This window comes from Pseudonaja textilis, chromosome 16 (genome assembly GCF_049901715.1).
Source record: "Pseudonaja textilis isolate UNSWEBS1 chromosome 16, rPseTex1.2, whole genome shotgun sequence".
Lineage (NCBI taxonomy): Eukaryota > Metazoa > Chordata > Lepidosauria > Squamata > Elapidae > Pseudonaja > Pseudonaja textilis.
The window spans coordinates 8,659,353-8,676,079 of record NC_142005.1 but is presented as its reverse complement, the minus strand read 5'-3'; the positions used below and the strand labels follow the sequence as shown (position 1 = coordinate 8,676,079).

Genomic DNA, 16,727 nt, shown 5'->3' with positions numbered 1-16,727 from the left:
GCCGAAATATCTTCCCGCTTCTGCAGTCTTAATTTCCTTCCCTTTTGCGTCTTTCTCGCCAGGAGAATCTTTGCAACTTTGCAAATCCCCTCTGGGAGTGTGTAGTATACTGTATAGTGCAATGTTAACAGCGATATCAGGGGTTCTCAGTTCAGTGTATAGAACGTGAAGGATGTGTGTTTGTGTCTATTGTCATAGTCAGAATGTGTCTATTTGTGTCTATTGTCATAGTCATCATGTACACTGAAAATGACATTTAATTTCGTTGTATGAGGTGCAGTGACAATAAAGTAAACTAAACTAGAATCGAATAGAGACTAATAGGATAGGAGAACAATAGAATAGAGACTAATAGAATAAAATAGAGAATAAGAATAGAATAATAGAATAGAATAGATTAATAGAATAAAATCGAGAATAATGGAACAGGAGAATAATAGAATAGGAGAACAATAAAATAAAATAGGAGAATAATAGAATAGAATAGAATAAAATCGAGAACAATAGAATAGGAGAACAATAGAATAGAATAATAGAATAGAATAGATTAATAGAATAAAATCGAGAATAATAGAATAGAATAATAGAATAGAATAGATTAATAGAATAAAATCGAGAATAATAGAATAGGAGAATAATAGAATAGATTAATAGAATAAAATCGAGAATAATAGAATAGGAGAATAATAGAATAGAATAGATTAATAGAATAAAATCGAGAATAATAGAATAGGAGAATAATAGAATAAAATAGAATAACAGAATAGATTAATAGAATAAAATCGAGAATAAGAATAGAATAATAGAATAGAATAGATTAATAGAATAAAATCGAGAATAATAGAATAGGAGAACAATAGAATAAAATAGGAGAATAATAGAATAGAAGAGGAGAATACTAGAATAAAATAGAGAATACTAGAATAAAATAGAGAATAGAATAGACCATATAATAAATATATATAAATATATACGACCGATACAGGGCAAGTGAGCAAAGACGTACAAAGAAAAGAGTCACCGAATATTCCCAATAAGTCCTCATCACCCGCTGCCCCTTCATTGCCAGCCTTTTAGACAAGGCGGCTCTCTCTGACCGCTTGACCTTTCGGCCGAGACCCTCCTCCATCCCGCTTGCCGCCTCTGATCGATTGACGCAAAAAGCCAACGGATTTTGCATTTTTCTTGGCGCCTGGGGCTCCTGCGCTGGGCCAAACCTGGCTGGCAGAACCCCCCCCCCCCGCTTCGGTTCCCAGATCCCCCGCTAACTTTTCTGCTAAGCTGGCACGGCTCCCTGTGCCAATCTTGGCTGAGGTTGCCCTTCCCAAGGGTGAAGAAAGAAAGAAATTCCCCCCAAAACAACAGAATAGATTAATAGAATAGGAGAATAATAGAATAGCAACAAAACCAAACCCCAAAAGTTTCATTTTGTTTCACCTTCTTTTGCCCCGTTCATCCCTTCCCTTAAATTCTCTCTCAGCTTTCTTTCTTCCTTCCTTCCTTTCCTTTCTTTCCTTTTTTTTAAAAAAATTATGTTTTCTTTTGGCCTCTTTCCCAACCTGGAAGAAAAAAAAAAAGAAAGGAAAAAGCTGCAGTTTGTTTGCTTTCGTGTCATCCTCGCAGGAGAGCAGGGCCCCGGGGGCTGCTGCCCGTTTGGGACATCCGAAATCCTGGCTTGTTTTTTTTTTTTTTTAGGGATGTCAGGTGAGGAGGAAACCAGGCTGTGAACGAACCAGAGTTAGGGACCGATTGCCACGAACTGGGTTTTCGGAGCATCCCAAGGAGAGAAATTTTAGGAGAGAAATCCGATGGCAACTCGGAAAATTGGAAGCTGAAAATGAGCAAAATGTACCCTGGATTGAGGATTGAGGGCTTTTTAAAAAAAATTTTTTCCCTTGGTTTGTTTGCTTGGAAAACTTTTATTTTTCAAGCCATTTTTGCTTAAAGAGCCTCTTTTCTTTCCCCTCCTAAAACCAAGTTTATTTTCTCTGCTTTCAGTAGTTAACCCCTCCTCTCCCTTCCCTCCCTCTCTCTCTCTCTCTCTCTCCTTCCCTCTCTCTCTCTCTCTCCTTTCTCTCTCTCTCTCTCTCTCTCTCTCCTTCTCTCTCTCTCTCTCTCTCCTTCCCCCCTCTCTCTCTCCTTCCCTCTCTCTCTCTCTCTCTCTCCTTCTCTCTCTCTCTCTCCTTCCCCCTCTCTCTCTCTCTCCTCCTTCCCTCTCTCTCTCTCTCTCTCTCCTTCCCTCTCTCTCTCTCCCTCTCTCTCCTTCCCTCTCTCTCTCTCTCCCTCTCTCTCTCTCTCTCTCTCCTTCTCTCTCTCTCTCTCTCTCTCCCTCTCTCTCTCTCTCTCTCTCTCTCTCCTCCTTCCTCTCTCCCTCCCTCTCTCTCTCCTTCCCTCTCTCTCTCTCTCTTCCCCCCCTCTCTCTGCACACCCTAATGCGTGGATGCTGGCCTTTAAAACTTCTCCCTGTCCCCAATGGGTGCCACGCAACCTCATTTTGCACCCCCAAACAGCTGTTTTGGAGCTCTGCCTTCCCCCCAATCCCTCCCCTTCTCCCCCAAAAAATAATCCAGGATTAGATCCAGGGGAGGAAAATGGAGTTTGCAAAATTTTTTTTTTTTTGCGGTTTGGGGAAATTAAATATTTGCTTATGAAAAACTTTGGGGGGAGAGAGAATGGGGAGGGAGCGTGGTGGTGAAACACTCCCCCAAAAAAAATCTACCCACTGCTCAGAAAAAGCTCTTTCTTCTTGGTGGGTGCTTTTTTTCTCCTTCTTCCCTGTGTGTGTGTGTGTTTGTGTGTTGTAGCTTTTGGGATGGTTTACAAAGAGGAGGGAAGAGTCAAAACACAGAGACGGACTTTGTTGCTTTGCTGCTGTGGCCTGGCCACATGGCGGATGTTGTGTCCCCCCAACCCAGATTCCCCCCCACACCCCCCACCCCGGATCTCCTGGAACGAGTGCAAACCAGGCCGCCGCCGGAGGAAACGTTGAGGACTAGGAATTCCTTCCTGGCCTGGTTTTTTAAAAAAATGGCCAGCCTTTTTCTGTTTCTTTTTTCATTTCATTTCATTTCATTTTTGTTTTAATTTGGCCTGCTGAATGGCAGGATGAGCTCAAAGTTGGTTAGGGATGAGTTTCTGTCTTTCTCTGTGTTTTCCTTCCTTCCTGCCTGCCTGCCTGCCTTCCTCCGTCTGTCTGTCTGTCAGTCTTTCTTTTTCTTTCTTTTTTTCCTTCCTTCCCTCTCTCCCTCCTTCCCTCCGTCCCCTCTATTTTCCTTCCTTACACCCATCCTCCCTCCTTCCCTGCCTGCTTTTCTTTTCTTTCTTTCTTTCTTTCTTTCTTTCTTTCTTTCTTTCTTTCTTTCTTTCTTTCTTTCCTTCCTTCCTTCCTTCCTTCCTTCCTTCCTTCCTTCCTTCCTTCCTTCCCTTCTCTCCCCTCTATTTTCCTTCCTTACACCTTCCCTCCTTCCCTGCCTGCTTCTTTCTTTCTTTCTTTCTTTCCTTCCTTCCTTCCTTCCTTCCTTCCTTCCTTCCTTCCTTCCTTCCTTCCTTCCTTCCTTCCTTCCCTCCTCTCCCCTCTATTTTCCTTCCTTACACCTTCCCTCCTTCCCTGCCTGCTTCTTTCTTTCTTTCTTTCTTTCTTTCTTTCTTTCTTTCTTTCTTTCCTTCCTTCCTTCCTTCCTTCCTTCCTTCCTTCCTTCCTTCCTTCCTTCCTTCCTTCCTTCCTTCCTTCTTTCTTTCTTTCTTTCCTCCTCCCTCCCTCTCTCCCTCTCTCCTCCCTCTATTTTCCTTCCTTCCTTCCTTCCTTCCTTCCTTCCTTCCTTCCTTCCTTCCTTCCTTCCTTCCTTCCTCTATCAATCTTTATTTGTTTGCCTGCAGTTGTGTTTCAGAAAGAGGAAGAAGCAGCTTTAGGATCTTGGGTGCGTTTGTGTGTTTGTGTGTTGTCTCTCTTTTTAAATTCTCTCCTTTTTTAAAAATAAAAACAACAGCCTTTCCCCATCATTTCGGTGAAATTGTCATTCTTTGAAAGCTGTTAGGCTCTCACCTCCTCACCGGCTTGACACACTACCCCTGGCCTCATTCACACGGCGCATCAAACCATAGTTTGATCGTGGTTTAGTGGAGTAACCGTGTTGTGGCTTTGCATAATCAGCTCAGCCCTAACTGGGCTTATGGGGAGTATAACAGCCATCAAACACCGTAGCCACTTTTCCACAAATCTCTGTTAAAATTGGAGTTCCGCAGCTCAACGCAATGTAATTTGAAGGAATCTTTGCTTCTATCTCACCCACCTCAATTTCACTGGGTTCAATATTTGGAAAGACAGAGACAATTTTTTGCTACTCAATCCCTACTATGCCTCATTTATACTTTTGACTTGAAGCCTGACTTGAGCTGTTTTAAAATAATGGCAAATTAAAATTATTCTGATATTTAGAAGTCTTTAGAACACTGGATTTTTTTTTTTCATCACAAAATTGTACTATATTCTCTGAACAGACTTCTGGTTAACCAGATTGGTTAAAAAAAAAAACCTGGTTGGCCTTAACCTGGGTTAATGGGAAGACCATGAAGTGATTTTTCCTTTTCTTTGTTCGCATCTGGGCTTGTTTGTTCTTTCTTTCCTTGTTTTTAAATGTTTTTTCCCCCATTCGTAAACAGCTCAGAATCGCTACAAGTTGGGCAGCCTGTAAATTGAATAAATTATGAATATTAATATTAATATTCACGTGTTTGGGGAATCTGTCTGGCCTGGTTAGCTTCGGGATGGATTGTGGGAATTCGGGAACAGGCTAAGTTTTTTTTTTTAGTAAGTTTTTATTTTATTTTATTTAAAGTACATACAATTCATCTTCCATTTAAGGGTGTGTTGTCTGGGTACAAAAATATCTTGTATAGTAACAATTAAAGTTTACATCCGTGTTCGTTACTTTAGTATTAATTCTCTATTCTTATCTTATTCTTGTTGATATACATAATATCTCTATTACTGTAACTCTCCTCTTCTTAACACGTTTAATTCTATTAACATCTTTTCTATATTTCACTATATTAGCTATTTCTAGCTTTCATATTTTTTTCTCTAGCCATCGATAGAATAGTTCCCGTATTTTATACTATTCAGTTTACTCCTCCTCTTTAAGTGTTAAATCTATTCATTTCTATTCATCCCAATATTCATCTGTTAGGAATCTCTTTGCTTTTCTAATTTTGAGCAAATACAATTCTAGCTGTGGTTAATAATCAAGGCTAAGTTTAATAACCAGGTTTAGCACGCCGGTGGGTTATTTTTTTCCTCTTCCTACAACGCGTGTTTTCCTTTTCTCTCCTATCCCCCCCATTGCAGCGTCTCTTCGGGGCCTGACCAGCAAATGCCATGGAATTTTGTGCTAAGAAACACCCCACAGGTAAGACTCAGTATCCCACCTTTTTCTACCGGCGAGGAAACAAGGTTTCAGGTAGACTGGGCTTAGCCTAAGAAGCTCGGCGGGAGGAAGAATCCAAGGCCCCAATTTCTGCAGAAAAGTGTAAAGCTGATAGGCAGTTTTGTCTAGTGGTTAAAGCACTAGGCTGGGAAGTAGGAGAGGGTGAATTCGAGTCCTGCCTTAGAAAGTGGATTGGGTGACTTCGGGCCAGGTGACTGTGAGTTCTAGTCCCACCTTAGGCATGAAAGCCTGTTGGGTGAATCTGGGTTAGTCTCTGTCTCTCATAACCCAGATCACCTCACAAAGTGGGGTGGGCTAGAAGACCTCCAAGGTCCCTTCCAGCCCACGATTCCGTGAACTTGAGAAGAGGAGGCTGGACTAGAAGACCTCCAGGGTCCCTTCCAGCCCACGATTCCATGAACTTGAGCAGAGGGGGGCTGGACTAGAAGATCTCCAAGGTCCCTTCCAGCCCTAAGGCCCTATGTCCTATTCGCCCGATCCAGCCTTCCCATGCGAGGGAAGAACGGAATGCCACAATCCTTAAGAAGGAGGGAGAGTTTTAATTGGATTTTCTAGACTTTTTTGGGGGGGGTCTTATTTTCTTTTCGGCTGATCCATCCCTCAGCCCCCCCTTTTCTGAAGAAGGGTCCGCAGCAAAGCCCCCCCCCACCCGTTTCTCCCCCCCCCCACCCGTTCCCCCCTCCCTCAAGCGGTCGTCTTGGTGACGCCATCCTTGCCCCTGATTGGCTGCTGTGCGGCAGTGGGAGGTTGTTCCCCCCCTCCTCCTTCTCCTTCAATGTCAGGGTAGACTTTCTCTTCTGCAGCCGGTCGGTCGGTGTCGAAGGGGTGGGGGGAGAAAAGGGACTCCCTGAGACCATCTGTCCCATCCGGGAGACAGACCACACACACACACACACAGAGAGACACTGGGCCGTAACCATGACGATCCCCAAAGAGATGCCCGAGAAATGGCCCTGGGTCGCCGTAACGACCACGGATGCCCGCCGCCAGCCTCTTTGGGGGACAGGTAGGAAAGGGAGGGGGTCTCTCCTTGGGGAAAAAATGGGGTGGGGTTTTTTTTTCATGCCAGGCCAGTGGTCCTCGCTTTTGTCCTGCCAGGGTCTCTCCAGGGAGGGTGTAGTACTTGCTGCGGCACTCTTCACACATTACCTCATCTTCTTCCCCCCCACGGCTCTCCCCCCGCTTCCCCTCCCCACAGTTCCCTTGCATTATGGACATGGAGGGGGATAAGCCTGGTTTTTCCTGCACCCCCACCCCGGAAAAAGCCAATTCTTTCCACTTTTCATAAAAGTGACCTTGTGTTCAGCTGCCAGAAAGGCAGCCTCTCCGTGGTAGGATTCAGAATGGGTGGTTGGTTGGTTGGTGTCTTTCTTTCTTTCTTTCTTTCTTTCTTTCTTTCTTCCTTCCTTCCTTCCTTCCTTCCTTCCTTCCTTCCTTCCTTCTTTCATTCCTTCCGTTTCTTTCTTTCTTCCTTCCTTCCTTCCTTCCTTCCTTCCTTCCGTTTCTTTCTTCCTTTCTTCCCTCCCTCCTTCCTTCTTTCTTTCATTCCTTCCATTTTTCTTTCTTTCTTTCTTTCTTTCTTTCTCTTTCTTTCTTTCTTTCTTTCTTCCTTTCTTCCTTCCTTCTTTCTTTCATTCCTTCCGTTTTTTTCTTTCTTCTTCTTCTTTCTTTCCCTCCTTCTCCAATTTTCCTTTCTTCCCTCCCTGCCTCCTTTCTTTCTTTCTTCTCCTTTCTTTTTCCTGCTTCTCCTTTTTTTTCTCCTCCTTCCTTCCTTCTTCTTTCCTTCCTCCTCCAGTTTCTTTTTCCTCTTCCTGTTCTCCTTCTCTTCCTCCTCCTTCCTCTTCTTCCTCCTCTTCATCTTCCTGTTTTCCTCCTCCTTCTCCTCCTCCTCCTCCTTCCTCTTCCTCCTCTTCGTCTTCCTGTTCTCCTCCTCCTCCTCCTTCCTGTTATTCTTCTCCTCCTCCTCTTCCTTCTTCTTTCCTTTCTCCTCCACTACTACTACTTCTACTACTACTACTACTAGTTCTTCTTCTTCTTCTTCTTCTTCTTCTTCTCTCCTCCTCCTCCTCCTCCTCCTCCCCTCCTCCTCCTCCTCCTCCTCCTCCTCCTCCTCCTCCTCCTCCTCCTCCTTCTCCAACCAGCAAACCTGCTACCAAGAATAGACCACAGCTGACCACCTCGTCCTTACCCAGCTCGGCTCCACCGGGAACTCTCGAATCCGCTCCCAGCGTCTCCGACTCAAACTAACATTCGATTTAAATCCCGGATAAAAGAAAAGGGGGGAAGATAACCGTGGGGTTTGGTGGTTTTTTTTGGTCGATTCTTGGGGTTCGTCCCAGCTCATCCGGATCAATTTCTCTTCCAGAGGAGGAACGGCGAGTGAAGGCCAACTCTAGAGAATACAACGAAAAATTTCAATATGCGGTGAGCGGCAGCCGAAAATTGCGTGCAAATTTATTATTTTTTTTTACCTTTGGCACCCACGCCGTTCGCTTCCGCGTGGCTGAAACGGGGTGACCGGCTCTCTTTAAATTGGGGTCCCCGACACCCCCCCGCTTTGACGCCTGGGGAGTTCCACCACCCATCCAGCCCGGCAGGGGATAATGGGAGCAACCTTCCGGATTCCGTAAGGCTGCAAATTTTGCCTCCAGCCGAAACATTTTTCCCAATTTCCCCAAAATTCAAATTTTGGGGGTCTGGAGAGAAGATTGATCTCTAGTTTGCATTTGGGTTCTTTCCCCCGATTTTCCAAAGTCCACGTTGTCGTGTTGCGTGAAAACAACCCCAAATGAGTGACTCACAATCCTGGCTGAGCCGGCAAAAGGGACTTTGCCCACGTTAACCCAGTTAAGCAGCCAAAACCACCTTAGGGGAAACCAAGCCAAAGGACAAACAGACAATCTCTTTTATAGCTAGTCCTCCACCCGAATTGGTGCAGTAGGGTTTCCTGCTTAAACGGGGTTGGACTAGAAGACCTCTAAAGTCCCTTCCAACTCTATGTATGTCTATGTACCGACGACCACAACATTTCTGTGGCTGAGGGAGACATTTATGAAGTTGACTTTTGACTCATTTTGTGGCATCTTCCTTGCCAGAGCTGTTAACGTAATCCCTGCACTTGGTGAGTTATTCACACGGTCGTTAAGCGAATCAAGCATGGACTTGGCTTATCGGAAGGTCGCAAAAAGGGGGTCAGGGACATTACAACCGTCGTAAAATACGTGTCTGTTGCCAAGCGCCCGAATTTTGATCACGTGACCACAGGGGGAAATACTATGACGGTCATGAGTGTGAAAAATTGGTCGTAAGTGTGAAAAACAGCCCTAAGTCGCTTTTTCAGGGCCCTTCAAACTTCCAGCGGTCACTAAACGAACGGCTGTAAGTCTGAGGAGTAACTTTATTCTCTGATTTCTGCAACTGTCTGTCCATGGACTCAAAAACAGGAAAAACATAAAACCTCCAGACCTCTTTTTTCTGATCTATCTGCTTTTCAAATTCTGCATTTCTTTTGTCCTTTAAATTTTGCTTTGGCTCTATTTATAATTTATATTTACATCATTTATATGTATATTTATACTTATATATTTATAATTATATCATTTGCATCATTTATATTTATATTTATATCATTTATATTTATATCATTTATAATTATATCATTTATATTTACATTTATATTGTTGATGTTTATATTTATATGATTGATACAGTATTTATATTGATATTTATTGGTATTATTATATATTATAATTTATATTATTGATATTTATTGATATTTTTTTTAAAATTTCTCCCGCTTCTCTGCAGAGTAACTGCATCAAGACGTCAAAATACAACGTGGTCACTTTCCTACCCATCAACCTGTTCGAACAGTTCCAGGAAGTCGCAAATACTTACTTCCTTTTCCTCCTTATTCTCCAGGTGAGGGTTTTTTGGGGGGTGGGTGGGTGGGAGGGAACGTAAATCTGGGGGTTGGCCCCTTTTTCTTCCGTGGGGGGCCAACCTCCAAGCTTCCCGCTTTGGCACACGGTGGACCCCCCCCCCCGGAAACCACAGTTTGGCCCAGTTAACTCCGCCACCCGCACCCTCCAAAATAAATTTTTTTTAAAAAAAAATCCTGAAAGTATCTTGCTTTCATTTACGGATATTCGTTTTCTTGCTTTCTGCTTTTTCCTTCCATTTTTCCTTCCTCTCCAAGGTTTTTGCTCTGAGGTTCTCTCTTTCCTTCCTTTTTCTCATATTCTCCTTCGTTCTTTCCTTCCTTCCTTCTCTATCCCGTTCCCTCTTTCTCTTTCTAACTTGATTCTCTCTTCCCTTTTACCTCTCTCTTTTCTTCCATTCTCTTTCTTTCTCTCTGTCTTCCTTCCTCCCTCTTCCTTCCTTCTTCCTTCCTCCCTTCCTTCATTTTTCTTTCCTTCCTCCCTCCCTCCCTCTCCTTCCTTCCTTTCCCTTTTCTAACCCTTCCCCTCCAATCTTCCTTCCTTTTTCCCTTCCTTCTTTTCCTCCCTCCTCCCTTCTTTCCTTCCTCCCTTCCTTCATTTTTCTTTCCTTCCTTCCTTCCTCCCTCCCTCTCCTTCCTTCCCTTTTCTAACCCTTCCCCCTCCAATCTTCCTTCCTTTTTCCCTTCCTTCTTTTCCTCCCTCCTTCCTTCTTTCCTTCCTCCCTTTCTTCATTTTTCTTTCCTCCCTCCCTCCCTCTCCTTCCTTCCTTTCCCTTATCCCTCCCTTCTTTTTCCCTCTCTCTCTCTCTTCCTTCCCTCTCTCCCTCATTCCCGTCTTTCCTTCCTTTCTCACTTCCCCATTCTTCCTTCCCATCCTCCCCTTCTCTTTCCTCTTCTCCCTCCCTCCCTTTCTTTTTTCCTTCCTTCCTCTCCTCCTTCCCTTTCTTCTTTTTTCCTCCCTCCCTTTCTCCTTTTTTCCTTCATCTCCTTCCTTCCTTCCTTCCTTCCTTCCTTCCTTCCTTCCTTGCTTCCTTCCTTCCTTCCTCTCCTCCTCCTTCCCTTTCTTCTTTTTTCCTCCCTCCCTTTCTCCTTTTTCCTTCATCTCCTTCCTTCCTTCCTTCCTTCCTTCCTTCCTTCCTTCCTTCCTTCCTTCCTTCCTTCCTTCCTTCCTTCTCTCCACCTGTCACCTCTCTTTTCCTCTCCTGGCCCCGGGTTCAGTTCCTCTAATCTCATCCTGGCCGAGATCACCTGGCCGCCCCCACCGTGGAGCCCTGTTCTCAAGGTGACCCCACCCCCCCCCCGCAGCCAGGGGTCCCCATGAATAAACTGCCCCCCTCTTGGCTTTCCCTCCCCCAGCTGATCCCCCAGATCTCCTCGCTGTCTTGGTTCACCACCATCGTGCCTTTAGTTCTTGTGCTCACCATCACGGCCGTCAAGGATGCCACCGACGACTATGTGAGTGTGGGAAAGAGGGAGGGAGGGAAAGAGGGAGGGAGGTGTGTGTGTTTTTTTCCTTTTCTGAAGGCTTTTGCCCCAAAAAAAAGAAGAAGAAGAAGAAGAAACAGAATAACAAGAGAGTTTGGAAGGGGCCCTCGGAGGTCATCTAGTCCAACCCCCTGCTCAAGCAGGAGGCCCGAGACCATTCCAGACAAAATGGCTGTCCGGTCTCTTCTTGAAAACCTCCAGTGATGGAGAAGGAAGGAAGGAAGTGGAGAAGGAAAGAGAAAGAGAAAGGGAGGGAGGGAAGGGAAGGGAGAGAAGGAAGGAAGAAAAAGGAAGGAAGGAAGGGAGAAAGGAAAGAGAAAGGGAGGGAGGAAGGAAGGGAGAAGGAAGGAAGGAAGGAAGGGGGAGAAGGGAAAGAGGGAGGGAGGCAAGGAAGGAAGGAAAGGGAAGGGAAGGGGAAGAGAGAGGAGGGAGGGATGAAGGGAGGGGGAAAGTGGAGAAGGGAAAAGAAAAATGGGGAGGGAAGAAAGGAAGGAAAGCAGGAAGGAAGGAAGTGGAGAAGGGAAAGAGAAAGGGAGGAGGGAAGGGAAGGGAGAGAAGGAAGGAAGAAAAAGGAAGGAAGGAAGGAAGGAAGGAAGGAAGGAAGGAAGGAAGGAAGGAAGGAAGGAAGGAAGTGGAGATGGGGAAGAGGGAGGCAGGGAAGAAAGGAAGGAAAGCAGAAAGGAAGGAAGTGGAGAAGGGAAAGAAAGGGAGGAAAGGAAGGAAAAAGAATAGCAGAAGAACAGAAATGCAGAAAAATCTGCGGCAGCGTTGTCAAGTTCACAATTTTTGTGACCCTTTTCTTTTTTTTTTTTGGGCTGATTTCTGGCAATCCACACCCCTTCGGAAGCGTGGATTTGCCGAATGGCCGCACTATTTGCTTAAGGACAGTGCGATTTGTTTTACGACCGGGGAGGGTCATTGGAACCCCCCCAGAGCCTCGCAAACCCAGCAGAATCCCCCTTGTTCTATTTAACGACGGGGTTATTCATCCAGATTAGGGGGGAAAAATGGCGGTTCCTTGCCAAGCACCAAACTTTAAAACTTGTTCAGTTTTAAACCTGCAAGGGGCACAATTTTGGGGGGCAGGATATGTGTGTGTGTGTGTGTGTGTGTGTGAATCGAGCCCGTAATCTCGGGCGAGGTGGGGGGGGTATCTTGGATTCGAATACTGGCTTTGACCCACCGCCACCCTGTTGTTTCCGCCCACAGTTTCGCCACAAGAGCGATAACCAGGTGAACAGCCGCCATTCCCAAGTTTTAATCAACGGGATGTGAGTACGGTCTGTGAAGGGAGGGAGGAGAAGGAGGGGGATTCTCGCCACGACCGTTCCATTTAGCGACGGTTTGAAGTTACAACGGTGCTGGGGGAAAAAACACCCCGATTCGCTTAAAGCGACCATGTTATGGATTTATAATAGCTGCAGTAATTAACAAAAAAGGTCATTAAATGGGGCAAAACTCACTTAGCAACGGAAGCGATTGGGAGGCTCGATCGGGGTTGTACATTGAGGGCTGCCTCTTTTTGATAAACCATTGGTGGGGTGGGGAAATATATATATTTTTCCTCAAAAATTCTCCACCCAAGAGGCTAGATTTGCCATTCTCTGGCCCCAAAACTCCTGTCTTTATCTATAAAGCCGTTCCGCGCGAGGTCCTTGGCGTTTGAAGGTAGACTGCACTGAAGCATGGAGGCTCTGCCGGCTCCCGTGCGGGGAATTGGAAACCCACGAAGCAAAAAAAAAAACAAGGCAGATTTTTATCCTCCTCGATGTTTTATTCCTTTTTAAAAATTTTATTTTATTCCTTCCTGCCTTTGCTTCTCCTTTCGCCGCCGCTGCCAGCCTCCAGAAGGAGGAATGGATGAATGTCCGTGTTGGTGATATCATAAAATTAGAAAATAACCAGTTTGTTGCGGTAAGTCCGTGTGTTATGGACGGTGGACGAAAGCACAGAAGCTGCCAGAATTGGAAGGGGGGGGCAGAATATGGGGAGAGAGGCTGTCATTTAAATTTCACTTAAATTCAATTGCATTTCATTTAAATTTCATTTGGATTCAGTTGCAATTCATTTAAAGTTCATTTAAATTCAGTTGCAATTCATTTAAAGTTCATTTGAATTCAGTTGCAATTCATTTAAATGTCTTAAATTTCATTTGAATTCAATTGCAATTCATTTAAATGTCACTTAAATTTTATTTGAATTCAGTTATATTTCATTTAAATTGCACTTAAATTTCATTTGAATTCCATTGCATTTCATTTAAATTGAACTTAAATTTTATTTGAATTCAGTTACATTTCATTTAAATTGCACTTAAATTTCATTTGAATTCCATTGCATTTCATTTGATTCATTTACGTTTCATTTAAGTTTCGTTCAAATTTAGATCGGCTGCAATTTACCATTTTTTCTCTCTCTCGAAACTGGTATTTACTTCTGATTTCCATCTCATTGCAAACAATGGATTCACATAATGACCTCCTTGTTTGCTTAATGACCGTGGGGGATTCACTTAGCAGCCGCTGCAAAAAAGGGTTATAAAATTTGTCCAATGGCGACTCACTTAATGACTGGTATGACTTAGGAACGTAATTCTGAGCTCAATTACAGTCGTAAACTGAGGACTACCTCTAAACCAGCTATATTAGTATATTAGAAATCCCTGAATTAGTCAGGGATTTCTCCTGCAGCCAAATCCTGGAGAAACGTTTGGGAACTTTCCAGTTTATCAAAAAAGCCAATAGCTTTAAAAAAAAAAAAATCTTATCTTTTTCCATTGCGAGAGATGTTCCTGGGTCTAAGGTATGGGGTAATCTGTTCTAATTTTTCCCTTCGTATCTTATCAGGCTGTGTTTGTTTTTTTCCTCATTGCCAAATAATCTTTAAGCTGCTGCTAAAATCACATGGGAGCGGTGTTGACCTGGAGCGTAACACAAACCGTAACGAAATCCAAAACGTAAATAAATGTCCTTTAATGCCTCCAACTTGGCCCCACTGTTCAAATAATTCTCAGTTGGAGATAAAACTTATTCAAAACTAGTCTTCAAAAGAAAGCAATGCCGTCCGAATTGAATGAGCAGATAGAGGTGAAATTAAAAAAAAAAAAAATCCAAACGAACTACAATGATGAAATTTCCACAACAGAACAAGGGAAATATTTACCAAATTCAAGGCGATAACAAGGCACAGTCGGTTGGAAGGACTGCCAACCAAGATAACTTCCGACCAAAATAAAACACGCTTTGTTTCCAGCGTTTGCCAGTACGCAGGTCCAAACTCTTATTCAGTTGTCACAGCTGCAGCCCATGAAGGGATCAAGGCCCTCTCCTTCCCTGTAGACCAGGGGTGTCCGACCTTGGCAACTTTAAGACTTGTGAGGAATTCTGGGAGTTGAAGTCCACAAGTCTTAAAGTTGCCAAGGTTGGACACCCCTGCTGTAGACCATTTCCTAATCGTCTCTCCAAGTCCTTAAAAGCTGAAAATTTTAGATTTTAAGATTTTTTTCCCCTCGGCTTAGACATCTTTGGTCTAACCCGGATCAATTCAGAAATCCAGATTTAATTGGAAGGAGGGGGTGACCCTTAATAGGAACCTCAATAATTCTAGTTTTAAGAATGATCTTAAGTGAAAATAAACAACAGTTGATGTTCTCCTATCTGCTCCAAACTTACGTCCAAGCCCGGCGTTTCTGGCTACGTTTTGATCTAAGATTGGATTGCAAGTTTATCGTTCTGCTAGTCAATGACCGAAATCAAGATTTGATTTTTTTTTTAAAAGAACATTTTCTCCTTGCCCAAATCCAGGCTGATCTGCTTCTGTTGTCCAGCAGCGAACCTCACGGACTTTGTTATATCGAGACGGCCGAGCTGGATGGGTAAGTGTTAGGCTAGCTCTGGCTGGTCTTTTCAAACAATATCTCTGAAACTTGGTGACTTTCAGTTAGGTGGACTTCAACTCCCAGAATCCCCCAGTTTCTGAAACTTGGTGATGTTAAGATATGGAGACTTCAACTCCCAGAATCCCCCAGTCTTTTTAAAACTTGGCCGTTATAAGACCTGTGGACTTCAACTCCCAGAATCCCCCAGTTTTTTAAAAAACTTGGCAGTTATAAGACCTGTGGACTTCAACTCCCAGAATCCCCCAGTTTCTGAACCTTTGTGACTTTTAAGACTTGAGGATTTCAGCTTCCTCAACCACTGGGGAATTCTGGGAGTTGAAGTTCGCAGGACTTTAAAGACGCCAATTTTCAGAGAAAGCGGAGAATTGTGGAAGTCCAGAGTTCTTAAAAGTTTTCATGTTAAGAGAAACAGTGCCTTAAAGAAACCCCTGAGAGACCACCTTCTCCCTTCCTGGCCATGATTAAACCACTTTTCTCCACAGGGAGACCAATATGAAAGTCCGACAAGCTATCCCAGTGACATCCGAGCTGACTGACACCAACAACCTAGCGCATTTTGATGGTAAAATTCATTTTTAAGATGGCATATTATTTTGAATTTTTTAGAAGATTTAGAATTCTTTTATGTGTGGTTGGACACACAGGGAATTTGTCTCGGTGCAAATGCTCTCAGTGTACCGTGTTGTGACCGTGTTTTGTGACTTTCCCCGCCGAGTCAAATTCAGTGGACAAGCCTGCGGGAAGTCGAAATTCTCCCTCAGTGGCCAATGCAGTCCTCACTTAACAATGCCTCAACTGCATTCATTAAAGAGTGCAGCCACAGGACGTCATGTTTCACTGCCGCACCCCTTAGTGACGGAAATCCTGGCCTCAATGACCCTCATTAAACGAGGACTAGCTGTAACTGACCTCTTTGTCGATTTTTGTTTTTGTTTTGTTTTAAAATTTCAGGAGAGGTGATTTGCGAGCCCCCTAACAATAAACTCGACAAATTCAGCGGGACGCTGTACTGGAAAGACAACAAATACTCCCTGAGCAACCAAAACATGTTGTTGCGAGGTTGCGTCCTTCGTAATACAGAGTGGTGCTTCGGCCTGGTCATCTTCGCAGGTATTGGAGGGCGGGGGTGCCAGGTGTCTCTTCCAAGCCAGGAGGTGAGACACAAAGCTTTGGGGGCAGATAATCTGAATATCAGGGACCGAATTTGGGGGAAAAAAAGGCAGGGGGGTAAAATTATGGAGAATGTCCTGCCCCTGGCGGAGACTGACTCCGAGGGAGAGGAGGAACAGCCGACGGGGAGTGGGAGTGTGGCTCCGGAGGTTGTGGAGGAGGCTGGGGAAGGGCAGAGGCCGACAGAGCAGTCATAGGAGGACCCAGGCCCATCCTCTCTCCATTTTAGGGCATGCAAGGAGGAGAGGATAAGGGAGAAATGTGAATGGCGTGGTCTATGGGGGAGGAGAGGGCCTTGATCCCCTTCATGGGCTGCAGCTGTGAGAACTGGTTAAAAGGACGGACAGGCTTATGGGCCAGTGCTGGAAACAAAGCGTGGAAATATCTCTAGTCTGTCGTTCCTCTCTGAGTTTGGCGTCCTTCCCAGTGTGTGTTCTGATCTCTGTGGACGTCTTCAAGCCCTTATCTTGCCTGGTTCCCTTCATTGCTTCAGTGTGGTTTGTGTTATTTTTACTCTTGATAGTTTATAGGCATTTTTAGTTTAAAGGACATTTCCTCCTCCTTGTAACTGCTTGTGGGGGAGTTTTTTGTGTCTCCAGTCAAGGATATTTGGAGCTTTGTAGCAAAGTGAAGGAATAAAAAGGGGCTTCGCCTGTTTTTGTGATTGTGTGTGTTTTGTATCCGACCCTGGGTCATCACAGAGAAATTCTGAATTGTCTTTACCAAATCTAAGTCCGGTTAGTTCTCAGCTTACGACCATTTGTTTAGGGACCGATCCAAATTACAACGA

General features: G+C 44.3%; 1 protein-coding gene across 1 annotated transcript in view; it reads left to right on the top strand.

The window, feature by feature from the left end:
- ATP8B2 (ATPase phospholipid transporting 8B2) overlaps nucleotides 1-16,727 on the top strand; it is a 49,822-nt gene that overhangs the window by 15,792 nt on the left and 17,303 nt on the right. The window contains 10 exon segments of the mRNA XM_087913931.1: nucleotides 5,345-5,364; nucleotides 5,367-5,405; nucleotides 7,810-7,868; nucleotides 9,252-9,365; nucleotides 10,741-10,839; nucleotides 12,079-12,140; nucleotides 12,711-12,783; nucleotides 14,673-14,743; nucleotides 15,250-15,329; nucleotides 15,719-15,877. Of these exon segments, the coding sequence (XP_087770057.1) occupies nucleotides 5,345-5,364; nucleotides 5,367-5,405; nucleotides 7,810-7,868; nucleotides 9,252-9,365; nucleotides 10,741-10,839; nucleotides 12,079-12,140; nucleotides 12,711-12,783; nucleotides 14,673-14,743; nucleotides 15,250-15,329; nucleotides 15,719-15,877 (776 nt within the window).